Genomic DNA, 13,845 nt, shown 5'->3' on the forward strand with positions numbered 1-13,845 from the left:
AGCTCTGTCACTGCCCTGTGCTTTGGGGGACACAGCTCTGTCACTGCTCTGCTTTGGGGGGACACAGCTCTGTCACTGCCCTGTGCTTTGGGGGACACAGCTCTGTCACTGCCCTGTGCTTTGGGGGGACACAGCTCTGTCACTGCTCTGTGCTTTGGGGGACACAGCTCTGTCACTGCTCTGTGCTTGGGGGGACACAGCTCTGTCACTGCCCTGTGCCTCAGGGGGACACAGCTCTGTCACTGCTCTGTGCTTTGGGGGACACAGCTCTGTCACTGCTCTGTGCTTTGGGGGACACAGCTCTGTCACTGCCCTGTGCTTTGGGGGGACACACCAAGATCAGGCCCTTTCCTCCCTGGAAAAAAGCAGCCAGGCTGCTCCAGCTCCCTGGAACCACAGGGTATCCCTGAGCAGGGTGAAGCTCCAGCAAGAACCTTCCCAAGAGGATTATCCCCTCAAGCAGAGCTGCTCCTCAAAGGGCAGAGAAAACTGCCTTACAAGGCTGTAATTAATTAGCTTAGCTGTGATTAAGGCGCTCAGCCCACTGACCTTCCCTGAGCTGGCTCACGCAGCTCACAGACCCTGCTCTGTGCACCCAGGGCTGGGGGTTCATTCTCTCTTCAGGATTTCACCCCATCTCACCTTAAAAAGCCCCACTAAAACCCAGGATCTCCCATGAGCATTCCCTCTGCTCCCTGTGGGAAAGGATCAGGCAGCGGGATGGGGAACAGGGAGGGAACACCACGTTTGACAACCCCTCAAAGATACCCAGGGAAATCAAGAGCTTTTGGCCCCAAAACAAGCTCTGCAGCAACAGAAAATCCATGGAAGTGTCTGCAGCATCCAGGTACCTCCGACAAGAAGGAACTTCAAGATAAGATGAGTTTATCTGCCTTGGAGGATGGGCAGAATTCTGGGTTTCCTGTAAAATTCCACGTGGAATAATCCCACAGCAAAATCATTGAAACTGTGCTTTCCTGCTTCTTTTTAGAGTCATTTTAAGCTGCTGAAGATAAGGAAGGCAGAGCAGCTTGAGGGGGGAAAAAATATAGGGAAAAAGAGGAAAAAGAAAGCCCAATGAAAGCTGGAGTTTATTCCAGGCTGTAGGAATTTCACGGTGGGGTTGTCGGGGCTGTTCTGTGCTGGACTTTGATGATCCTTGTGGATCCAGCTCAGGATATTCTGTGATTCCATGGTATATTTATATATAGTTTATACCAGGCGTGGAGTAAATCGGGGGGAAATTGTGCACATCCCTGATGGGTTTAGGGATTTTTTGTGTGGAAAACACTGAATGGATTTAGTTGAGGCTTTTTTATGTCCCAGCAAAATTCAGTGACCCCCAGAGTTTCAGTACTGCAGAAGTGGCTTATCTTTGGAAATGACTCAGTAATTCTGATGTCTGAAGACACTGATGCTCCAAGAGAGCAGAGGCAGCTGGCTCTCACCACATTCCTGACTCCCCCCGTCCTGAGTAAGGAATCACCAGAGATTTTCACCCAAAGCAGCTGATAACCAAAGCAAAGGTGACTGGGAAGGGAAAACCGAATGGAGAGCACATTCCCTTCAGCACAATCAAAGGACATTGACTTCTGGAACCCGGAGAACATGAGATAAATTAACCCATCCAAGTTCAAGGGTTGTTCACAGGGGAGACGGGAAGGAGCCAGCTGGGCTGTAAATCCCATCCCCACAGGGGCCTTGGGTTGGAGGGAGACAGCCCTCGGTGCTGGCATTCCCAGCAGGAGCTGCCAAGCTGCACCTTGAGCTGCTGGCACCGCTTGCCGGGGTGGGGCTGGGATTTGGAGGGATCCCTTGGGATGGTGGCGCTGGGGAGGAGGGGCTGGAGATGGAAACACGGCCAGCCCTGCACTCCCCCAGGGAAACATCCCTCAGGAACGGGCTGGGCTGCAAGGGACCTCAGTGCCCATCTGGAAGCACGGGCAGGGACACCTTCCGCTGTCTCAGGCTGCTCCAGCCTGGCCTTGGGCACGGCCAGGGATCCAGGGGCAGCCACGGCTGCTCTGGGCACCCTGTGCCAGGGCCTGCCCACCCTCCCAGGGAACAATTCCTTCCCAATATCCCATCCATCCCTGCCCTCTGGCACTGGGAAGCCATTCCCTGTGTCCTGTCCCTCCATGCCTTGTCCCCAGTCCCTCTGCAGCTCTCCTGGAGCCCCTTTAGGCCCTGCAAGGGGCTCTGAGCTCTCCCTGGAGCCTTCTCCTCTCCAGGTGAGCACCCCCAGCTCTCCCACCTCCCTCTATATCCATCTACACCTCTATCTCTTTATTCCCTAAAATGCCATTGTCCTGCTCCTTGCAGTGCAGGGCCTGGCTGCAGCCAAAATCCCGGGGATATTGAGCAAGGCTGGGTGCTGGGAGGAGCTGCAGCTCTGCTCCAGGAGCAGCCCATCCTGTAAAACAAACATTCCAGCCTTCACCGCTCCCTGCCTTTGTCAAACCCGAAGATCACTGTCATTACTCATCCTGGTGGTGCTACCAACCCCAGGCTCCGTGGAAACAAAAACAATAAATTCAGCGCTTAAAATTAGTCACTCCTCCAGCAAAGGATCAATATCCCTGGCACAAAGGTCGGCATTCCTTTGCTGCCTTTCCGTTTCTGCATTCCTGAGCCTCCTGACATAGTTTTCCACTGCGGGCAGTGATTTCACCCCGTGAGTCATCGCCCTGCTATGACCCCGCAGGTTCATGCATAGAAGAACTCGGTGACTCCTGCAAACATCACCCAAAAAGCCCCAGATATGGAGGATTTCTGCCCCGGAACACCCAGCATTATGGATATTTCATGCCCTGCAGTTCTGCAGCTTCAGTCAAACCCTCTGGAAAAGCGGCGGCTCATCCGCAGCTCGTTCTGAGCTGTGCGATCCCTCCCCACGGCGGCACCCTCCATTCATTATTCCTCATCCAGGACTTTTGCCATTCCTCCCTTCAGGACTCACAGCAGACAGGTTGACCCCCAACTGCTTAAAATTCCCTCCTCCTTGTCTGTTTGTGCTCCCTGTGAGCATTTCTGGGATAGTTCTGACAATTCTTGGAAGAGAGAGCGAGCCCCAGACAGAGCTCTGATGGTGGCAGTGACTCGTGCCTGGGCAGTGACGTCTTCCCACAAAAACTGGCAAATCACTCATCCCAAAAAAGGGCTCTGTGAGTCCTCCCTGCATCTCTCCCTGCACCTCCTGTTTCCTCCACCTCAGCTCACCGTCATCCCTCGGGATTTTAGGTGACAGTTCAGAGGTTTCAGTTTGAATTTCCGGAACTGATGATTCCCAGCTTCGCTTTAACGCTGGAATCTCACCCGCAGGCACAGAACGCTGCTGCAGGGAAAGCAGAGGCTGCAGATCCGGGCAGCTGCTCACAAACCAATCCGTTTAAGTCAGCAAACAAGTTAATCCAGATTAGCTTTGTGCCCACGAAGTGCATTAATAATGCTGCCGTGGCCACCGGGGCCGGGCAGAGCCGGGGCACTGTCACCGAGCGAGGCTAACACGGATTACACGCTCCGAGGGCAGTGGATTTAGGGAGACAACTCATTCTGGAGCCAGGAAGCCCCTAGCAGGCAGCAGGATAAAGGAAAGAGCACACAGTGCTCTTTGGGGCAACTCTGAGCCTTTTCCAGGGAATTTCTAGCTGGCCTGAGTGCTCAGCAGTCGCAAAAACGCAGCTAAAATTGAGGGGAAATGCATGCAAATGCCAAGTCGTTCATAAGCACTTCCCTAACGCGGCTGCTGAAAATGAGCTGTGAGCTGTGGTGCCTTTTCATCCTTCAGGAAGATGAGGATATCTCGGAAGAGCACGGTGACTTCACCAGAGCTCCCTGCAGCGTCTCCCGGACTTGTCTTGGCAGGAGGCAGCGCAGCGGCTGCCTCATAAATTATTACTTGGGAAGATGAAAATGTAATGCCTGCTGCTCTTGGAACGGAAGGGCTTGCACCGTGTTTATTTTGCCTTAGAAAAATGCAATTTGCTCCCTGGAAGAGCTGTCTCCCAGAGGGCTCAGACCCCGCGCTGGAGCCACAGGATGGAATTTTTGTCGTGTTTTTTTTGGCGGGGCTGGGGCAGCTCAATGTTACTGCACTGCAAAGAGCAGGGTTTATTTCAATCTCTTTCCCTCAAAGGCACTTTTTTTTCTTTTCCCTTTCTGTTCTCTTCCAGAATCTTGGAAGGAGGGGAAAATTCACCCCAACACTGAGTGGTGCTGTTGACTGAATCACTCCCATCAGCAAATCCACCTGCAGCTCTGCTTGGTTCTGAACCTAGCAGGCTGGAACGGCCCCAATTTTCCTCACAGATGTAGAGGACATGTGCAAGCAGCTGGTGCACATCCTGAGTGCTGCACTTCCCAGAACTCACTGGCTTTGATGGGAATGACTCCAGTCCAGTGGCTGAGGGAGGGACACAAAGCTCAGGCCCGGGTCCTGGGGGCAGCTTTGGGTCCCTCAGGACAAGACAGACCCTGAGGGGCTGGAGCGAGTCCAGGGCAGGGAAGGGAGCTGGGAAGGGGCTGGAACCCCAGGAGAGGCTGAGGGAGCTGGGAAAGGGGCTCAGGCTGGAGCAAAGGAGGCTCAGGGGGGACCTTGTGGCTCTGCACAAGTCCCTGACAGGAGGGGGCAGCCGGGGGGGTCGGGCTCTGCTGCCAGGGAACAGGGACAGGAGGAGAGGGAACGGCCTCAGGCTGGGCCAGGAGAGGTTTAGATTGGATACTGGGAAAAATTCGTCATGGAAGGGGTGGTCAGGCACTGGCACAGACTGCCCAGGGCAGTGCTGGAGCCATCGTCCCTGGAAGTGTCCCATGGCATGTGGATGTGGCACTTGGGGACACATTTGGGGTTGACTCCATGATCTGGGAGAGTTTTCCATCCTTAGTTCCAAGAAGGGGAGCTGCAGAAAGACCCCTGCACAGCCAGGAAGCCCCAATGCCACCCCACTTCCACTCCACCAGCATTTCCTAGGATCAACGAGCCCACCAGGACCAGCAGCTCCCAAATCCCTGCTCTTGTGCCAAGTGCTGGCAGAGCCGTGGGGTGAACACCGGCGGCGACGGGCGCGTGGGGCACTGCCAGACCCCGAGGGAGGCAGCTCCCGCCAGGATTCCCAGAGGATACTCACTGTGGGAGAAGCGCTGGGTGATGGGGGTGCCGGGGTAGGGGTAAGTGCGGCTCTCCCACTGGATGTTCCCTTCCTGCACTGCCTTGATGAAGCCGTGGTAGCACTGATGGGCCACACCTGGGGAGAGAACAGCGAAACTGGAACAGCCGGAGCAGGCTGTGCCCGCACGGCGACAGCAGCTCCACGGAACCCGCGTCCGGGGGTGAACACGCTGGGAATTCGGGCATCAAAGAGAGCACAGGCGAGGGAACTCTGCAGATGCGGAGAGGAGCAGCGAGCACTGGCCCAGGTCACGCCGTCCCCGGCAGCTCCGGCTCGGGAAGCAGAGCCTTTGGGAAAGGAAGGAAGCACTGGGATGCTTTGGAGAGCTGGTGTTCAGCTCTCTGTGCTGCACCACAGCCCCTGCTCCCCTCACCACACCCCGAGGAGCAGCACCCCTTCCCTCAAGGGACCTCAGAGGACAAAAAACGCACAATAATCAATTTTTAAGAGTGTGGATGCAGCTACTGCCCAGGGACCTGAAGAAAGTAGGAGAGGAGATATCAGTGATAAAAATCAGCAGGGATGCTCCAAGGCTGCCACTAATTCTGTGTGAGGGTGCTGGGAGGGGCCAGAGGCTGCTGCCTGAGGAGACAGAAGGGTTTGGAGAAGGCTTTTGGCAGCAGCAGCAGCTCAGCAGACACTTGGTGGCACCTGCACTGAGGATGCCACAACCTGCCAAGAGTTCTTCCCCAAGCCCTGTGCCAGGAACACCCTTAGCAAGAAATCCCACTCCGGGATATAAGCAGGAAGGGGTTTTTTTAATAAAAAAATAAAGCCTGGGGTCCTCAAGGAGCTGATGCCTGAGAGTCACACGGGAAACGGAACGCGAGCTCCAGGACTGCACAGCAGATGTATCCTGGCAAACAGGAAAAATTAACCAGGAGAACACAAATCAATTGTTTACCTCGAGTGACCTCGCTGGGCACAGCTCACAGGTGGTGCTTACAGACCCTTTTTTGGCTGGAATTGCCCCAGAAGGGCCCAGCTGCCCAGCACCACTTGCCCCCTGAGAGGTGACACAGCCCAAGGCCACGCTGTGCCTCGGGCTGCTCATCCCTGCACTCCAGGGGTGTTTCCCACATCCCTCTGGGCTGAATCCCAGGTGTTTCTCCATTCCAGCTGCATCCCTTGCAGGCCACTCCAGGAAACAGCCAAGCAGCCACTCCGGGGCTGCAGCACTCGGAAAAGGCCTTTCCCCAGGGCTGTGGGCAGCTGCTGCCCCAAAATTATGCACAGAAAGTGTCATTTTGGGCCATGTTCCCTGCTGGGTAGCTGTGTTTCTTTAACCTCCTGCTCACCTCTGGGCAAAGTGGGAAATCAGCCTGGAATCTGAGCAACGCTTTCAGGTGAGAAGTCCATAAATGAGCCATCACCCCACAAACAGCCAAGGGCATTCCAGAAGGAACGCATTCCCCTCGTGCAGCAACGTGTCCCATTTCCTAGGATCTAACTGTGCTCTCCTCTGGAACGCCTCATTTTTTAAATGAAGCTCGTGATTAAAGCGTGCGCCCAACAGAACCGTACCAGAAACCACCCCGTGTATTAAAATAAAATGAAGCAGAAGGTTCTGCTCGTATCCTTGTCCAAATTCTCCCTCCTTATTTGCTGTGTCATACTTCTCCAGCACGAAAATACCCCCACGAGGCTCTGGAGTGAATGCTGTGCGGAGGCAAAGGGAGGATCCGTGTCTCAGGGCTGCTCTTTCAGGAAGCTGGAATATGCACATCTCTACTCATGCAGATTTTATATTCCACTCATCTCCAGCAGAGCCCTAAGAACCAGAGCTGGGGCTGTTTCCAGCTTTGGGAATGTTAATTACTGAGCAAGACGCAAACGAAGCACAATTAAAGCCACATTAGCCATGGGACACTGGCAGGGGCTCCGGGGAGGAAGCTGCGATCCAAGCGCAGCACTGGGAGCATCCAGAGGCAGCAAAGGAGCTGCTCTGTCCTGGGCCTCGGGCTGTGCTTCAGTTTGGGCTGGAAGGGACCTCAAAGCTCATCCAGCTCCAAAGCCCTGCCGCAGGTGGAACCTTCCACTATCCCAGGTCACTCCGAGCCACGTCCAGCCTGGCCATGGACAGGCCAGGGAGGGGAATCCACAGCCTCCCTGGGTTTTCCACCCCGAGAGAGGCTGAGGGGTTCAATTCTGCACCGCTACAGCCCTGCCTTGAGCAAAGCCAGTGACCCCAGGGATGTCGCTGGGACTTCACACAAGTCAGATTTCATTTGAGGGGAAAACAAGAGGCAAAGGTAAAAGAGAGCTGGGCTCCAGATCCCTGTTCCCACAGTTAAAGAAAGGCACTGCCAGCACTGTACCTTTGATCAGTCGATACCACTGTTTGCAGACGAGGGCGGCGGTTTTGTGCTCCTGGTAGGGAGAGAGGAAGGACAGGATATATTCCAAAACCTCTTCTGGGAGCTCCAGCATCGATCTGTTGTGCCTGGGCTCCTCCGGCTCCAGCTTGGCGTGGGGCTCGTCCTCCTGCTCCATCGTCCCTTCCAGCACGGCGTCCTCTGGATCCACGGCCATGAACCCATCATCGTCACTGTCCGAGGAGCTGGCCATGGCATTCCACGTCACCGCTGGGAAAAGGGACAACGGGCAGGTCACAGAGAGAATCAGGAGCACCAGAAGTGCACTGAGAGGTGTGTGCCACACCCAAGGGCTCTGGCACAGCCAACACCGAGCGGAGGACGTGGGGTCTGCAGCTTTGCAGCAGCTGAGGGAGGTTTAGGAACGGCGTTTTCGCAGGTCACTCCATCTCTCCCCACCCTGCTGCTGCCTCCAGTCGGAAGCAGAGAGCCAAAGCAAAGCTCTGGAGCTGCTGCTCCCTCGCTGGGCACGAGGAGACATCGCCCTGCCCTGCACCGTGGGGCCCAGATGGGATGGGAAAAGGGATCCCTGTGGAATCCTACCCAGGCTGAGACAGAGCACGGCGACATTCACAGTTCCTCCACCCCTGTGGGACCTGTTCTGCCAGCGAGGCTGTTTTACCCCAAACAACTCCCTGTGGGGGGAAAATTCCCTGCCTCTTGCCACCCCCCTTCTCCTTTCATTTGTGAAATACCTGCACACAGCCCTGGCTGGCAGAAGGTGAGGAAAGCCAGTCCCTGGGGATTTACTGCTGATGGAAGGCTGGGATATCAGAGGTTCTATCTCCAGCTATTCCCAACATCTCAGTGTAAGGCGACGCCTCGATGACAGAAATGTATCGTGAAATAAATCCACCTTAACGAGGGGCTGTGTCCAATTTGGGCAGCTGGCACCCTGTGAGGTTAAATCCAGGCCTGTTGCTGCAGGACAAATCCCTGGACTCTATTTCCTGGGAAGCAGCCAGCCTGTCTTGAGGAGAGCAGCAACAGTTTTCCCTTCCAAGGTGGCTGAGCAAACACCAAGGGAGGCAACTGCTCCCTGAGTGCTCCTGGATCAACAGCCCAAACCACAGGAACAGGCCCTGAGGATGACACGGGGCTTTCTTTTCCCTTTTTATCCTTTCCTAGCAGGAGGAAAGGACCCAAACCAGGGCGAGCTCCCAGCCCTTGCATCGCTCAGCATGAGCTTCTCCCAAGTCCCCGAGGCAGAGGCTGCCCAGCCATCCCCCGGTCCTGAACTGACCAAGATTACTGGATGCAGATTCACACAGTCCAGTAGGATAAATCCAACCTGGAGCAAGCTCAGGAGGCAAACCAGCTCCTCGAGAGGGAAGACAAGACACAGCTTTTCCCCAATATCCTCCAATATAAGAATATTATTATTTTTTCCAAACCCTTACTATCCCAGAAAATCCAGCTGGAATGAATTTAAGTTACTGGTGTCACGGTTTAATGTGGGTTACTCAGCAGGATTAAAATCCTGATCTAGAAATACCCTGATATAGAAATATCCTGATACACAAATATCCTGATAAACAAACCCTGTTAAACCACATCAACGTGGGTCATCGACCTGATTGATAAACATGGTTTATTTATCGGGAATAACCTGAGCTGTTGCTACAAATCCAGAGTTTTCCCATCCCAGCAGAGCCGTGGGAATAGCAGGCGGTGGAGACAAGGAGCGGAAAAGCTTTCCATGGCAACCAGTTCAGGGCCAGGAAAATGACAGGCGGCAGCATCAGTCCCCACTTCTGTCACGTTCCCTGAGGAAGCAGTTGGGAATATCCATGGGGCTGTCAATCTTTGGGAGGAAGCACGGCGGAACTCGGCGCAGAGCTCGCATCCCAGCAGATGCTCCGCACGTTTCCCGTGTCAGAAATCCCTGCTGGAGTCGGTGCTGTGACAGGGGAGGCTGGAACCCAAGCGCTGTGACACAGGCGCTGCTGCCGCTGCCGGGAACCCGCCTGACGCAGCAGAAAAGGCACGAACTCCCAGGGACTGAGGGATGGAAAACGGGGCAGGAAAGTGGAATTGTGCAAAAAAATAATGAAAGAATGGAGGGCTGGGCCTTTCCCAAGCAAAGGCATCCATGGCTGGGAAGTGCCTGTCCTGGATTCCGTCCTGAGCCAGCGCTGCCGGTGCTCCAGCCTCAGACGGGGCTGTGCTGCAGCCTTGGGATCCTTGGAGGGTCTGTCCCTCCCTCATGGCCTGGGAACACGGAGCAGCTCCCCAGGAGCTGTTTCACACCCCAAAACATGCCAGAATCCCGAGCAGGAGGGCACTTGGATCCCAAGCAGGCGGGCTTTGCCTCCGGCCCGGGGACAGTGGGACCCTGCGGATGGCGATGCCAGGGCTGGGGGGTTGTCAGCACCACGTGTGATCCCAGCAGCTTTTATTTGTCCTTTGTCCTTTAAATAATGTCCAAATCCTGCTGGAGGGAGTCATGGGAAGTGCAGGAATCCACACCCACTAGAAACAGGGGTTTTCCAGCTCGTAAATCTCTATTTGGATCCTCTGGAGTGGGCTCGGGAATAACCCCACACAGCAGGCTGATCCCAGGCACAGAACCACAAAAATAATCTCTAAGGCCGGTTTTAAAACAGCAGGAGGAGCCCCAAACAGCAGATCTGAGGATGGAGAAGCTCCTCTGAGTTTTGTCTGCCCTTCCCAAGCCACTTGATATTATAAATATTCCAAAGCATCTCCTTTGCTAAATCCTTGTTTCCTAAACGTTTGAGCATAAGGAATAACCATCCTTGGAGTTTTCACACCCACACCATGTTCTTTTTCGGAAGGAAAGCAAGGCCAGCAATAAACTCAGCTCCCAAAAGGCTGTCAAAATAACCCTCCAAGCCTGACCTGCCACGGATGTGGATTTTGTTTGCAATGATGGGCAGGGAATAACCACCCCTGGATTGCAAAGCAAAGCGCTGACCTAAAACCCTGCTGCAACACAGGAAAGTGAAAAAGAACCTGGGCAGCTGGCAAGAACGAGCTAAAGCATCCCAGCTGCTCCTGTTGCCAGTTGTTCAGCAGAACCTGGGAGAAAATCCCACACCTGGGGTTTTACTGGTTATTCCAAGAGCAGAACCAAGCATTCCTGCATTTTCTGGGGATGCAAGAGGTGCTTTCTGCCTCATTCTGGCTCTCCAGGTGCTCCCTGCTTGCACCATGCTGGGCTCCACTTTGTACCTGGGCTAAAATGAATCTCTGAGCACTCAAAAAGCTGCAACAAAGAGATTTAAGCAGTTGTGTCTCATCCCAAAGTAGCTGCAGTCCAGTTAACTCCGGGATTGGCTCGATCCCTGTAAATACCAACACAGTCCCCCAAACACTCCCTTATATTCTGCACCCCAGAGCCCTCCTGATCCCAGAGAAATGCCTCTATATTCCAGCACGAGGAAGGTTTTGGGGCGTTCAGGAATCAGCCCAGAGCCGGAGCAAGGAGGAATTGCAGCTGCTTCCAACAACCCGAAAGGAAACGCGGGAAGGGCGCTGGGAGCGGAGCTCTGCCGGCGCCGATGGAATTTGCCTGCCCTTTCCTAAAAGCTGCATCTCTGCCAGCTGGCAAAACATTTCATAATCCTTTTCCTCCTTTCAGAGCACTTCAATTTTCCCTCTCTCCCCTCCTGAAATTAGTTAAGAACCTGCTATTTATTCCTAAAGTAATTATCTGGAACAAACAGCTGAGGAATATAAAATGCAGGCAAAAATAACCCCACCGGGTTGGAGCACTGCTCAAAACCTGCTCCTGCAAATTTTTTCCCCTCTTGATCCAAGGAGGTTTTCCTACCTGCAGGCACCTCTCCCCGTCCCATGGACCCCAAATCCCAGGCGTGGGTGGCACTGGTGGTTCCCATCTCGGGCTGCCTCCTCTTCTCCACAACTTCCAGCTGCTTTAAGAAGCACTTGAACCCGCAGGGGTTTTGACCTGCCTTTTCTCTCCCCTTTTTTACGGATTTTAAGGGGAAAAAGCCTCCAGGGCAAAGCTGTTGAATGGCAATGAGAGGCTGAGCCGCGCTCCTGAGTCAGAGCCCTTCACACACGGGGAATGCTCATCTTCACAGGCCACGAGAAGTGGAGGAGCTGCGCTGTTCCCACGGGGAACAAAACATTCCAGGTGTGTGAAAGGACCCAGCCCTGGCTGGCCGAGGGCTTGGGCTGAAGGAGAGAGGCATTTAATTGCGCTTGGCAATCAGAAGCTCTGGTGGTAATTTAGGGGTGGAAGGCAGTGACTGTCTCCAACCTGCTCCAGACTCTTCCCCATGCTCTGGAATCGCCTCTTCCGCGTGCCAGCGGCTCCAGGAAGGCACTTGGGGAGACACTCACACTTCTGGCTGATTCCCTTCCCCAGTTCAAACAAAAATCCTTCCATCAGACAGAAACAGTTCCTTTTTCCTTGAAAAAAGTCCTAGCTGTGTAAGAAGGATTCTTTTTACATTTTTCAGTATTTCAGCGTTTGTCTCCCCAGCTGTGCCATCAAGGACTTCACCTGCGGCTTTCCCTGCTCCCAGTTTGGCCCTAAAAGAAGCCCTGAGGCCTTTTCTGGGGTGAAAAGAGGAAAATCCAGCACTGTTTCTGAGGAGAAGCACACTATTTCATAAAAAGCAGCTGCACAGGGAGGAGAGGTCCGTAGGGATAAACACCATTAAATAAAACCATGTTCCCGGTCCTCCCAAACCTGCAGCAGCTGGAGCTGATTCTTTTGGAAATCAACTGCCGGGCAAGCTCAACGATGGGGGAAAAAAAGCAGATTTTAGTCAAAAAGAAGAAAAGAAAGCCTTTGGGAAGCTGTGGGATGAGCAGTATCCTGTCTGTGCTGAGCGAGACCTCGGGAATACCAGCACCATGGATGCTCCTTATCCCTGCAAAACAGGCAATTCCAAAAGTTCTTCGAAGATCAGCTTTCCCACTTTTTTTTTCCCAACAGGAATTTGTTTTTCCTTCATACAAGTTACCCAGGAAAAGAAAGGATTCCTAAATTCTATCCGCAAGGTTGAAAATCCCAAAATTCCTCTGTCAGCACAAGCTCCCTGCGCTGGTTTTGCCTGCTAGAACAGAGGGTTTAGGGACTTTGAGAAAAAATTCCAAATTACATCATTTTTACTGCTGCCCATTGTCCTGGAACAGCATCACTGCAGCTGAACTTTGGTTGGTATTTCTGCAATAAAAAGGTGTAAAGATCCCAGGAATTCCTCCCAGCCCAGTGATGTGCTGACCCTCCACTATTCCAGATTCCTGCTTGTTTTTTTCCACGCTTTCAGCTAAAAAACGAGCAGCAATGTAACATTACAGAGCAGGATGTACTGCACAAACAGCACAGCAACCTACCAATAAATCCTGCTGAATCTGTTTGCCCACAAAATGAGTGCACTGAAAACCGGAATGAAAGTGTGGGGGTTTATTCTGGATTTATTCTTGGAATACAGATCAGGGAGCTGGTGTTTGAGGGAGTTTTTGGTGTGGGGTTCAAAGGAAAAGGGGAGGCAGCAGAGTTTAATGACACCACACTTGAGGTGTATGTAGGGAAACCATTATTATTATTATTATTATTATTCCTCAGAAATGGCTCCAAAGCTTAATAAAATATTAATAAATATGCAGGGAATTTATAATGGAACCATGAGGAAAACACTTCAGCTGACCCAAAATCCAGCCCAGTTTTGCTCACGTGGAAAACCAGTCTGAAAACACAATTCCTGTGAGTTCTGTATTTCCCTTCCCACACCAAAAAAGACAATCCTTAAATATCCCTGTGGAATGCCATGGAAAAAGCCCAAATCTCCACCACCCACCAACCCCTCCACTTGTTACGGATGTGTTTGGGATTTGGAGAATTCCCAGGTTTTTAGACGATATTGTTATCCTCAAAACACCTTAACTTGTTTCATACCTGCCAAAACCTGGCCTGCCAAGCCCTGGCAGCACAAGAGGAGCTGCTCGGGTGCAATACTCGGCTGTTCCCTCCTCCCGTGCTCCTGAAATCCCCTAAATTTTGTAGGAAATGAGGAGGATTTCGGGCTCACACACTCCCTCTGCCGGCTCCCGCCAAGCCCTTAATTCCAATTATCCTCACCTCAACTTCTCCCAGCAAACAAATCCTGTGCCATTTGCAAACTGAACTCCTTGTGAGCCCCAAAACCTGGAGTAACGCCTCATCAAGCAAATAAAAGGCTCTGAGGCTGGAAAACGGAGGTTTTTCCAAGGAAAAGGGCAGCTGCTCCTCCCAGCGTAACATCCGCTGTGGGAGGATGAACTTTACGGGATAAAAACATCCGATGGGATTTATCCAAACCTGC

General features: G+C 53.1%; 1 protein-coding gene across 1 annotated transcript; it reads right to left on the reverse strand.

Moving 5' to 3' along the window:
* Positions 1–4,956: 4,956 nt before the first annotated feature.
* On the reverse strand, positions 4,957–13,063 carry LOC121672371 (F-box only protein 42-like). Its single transcript, XM_042044991.1, has 3 exons — positions 11,340–13,063; positions 7,487–7,753; positions 4,957–5,243 (listed from the first exon to the last, which is right to left on the reverse strand). The coding sequence occupies exons 1-3, from the start codon at positions 11,404–11,406 to the stop codon at positions 4,972–4,974; spliced, it is 606 nt and encodes a 201-aa protein (XP_041900925.1). The 5' UTR covers positions 11,407–13,063; the 3' UTR covers positions 4,957–4,971.
* Positions 13,064–13,845: the final 782 nt, after the last annotated feature.

Source organism: Corvus kubaryi, unplaced genomic scaffold, assembly GCF_017639235.1.
Source record: "Corvus kubaryi isolate FWS band 111438036 unplaced genomic scaffold, C.kubaryi_AGA036_p1.0 54801, whole genome shotgun sequence".
NCBI lineage: Eukaryota > Metazoa > Chordata > Aves > Passeriformes > Corvidae > Corvus > Corvus kubaryi.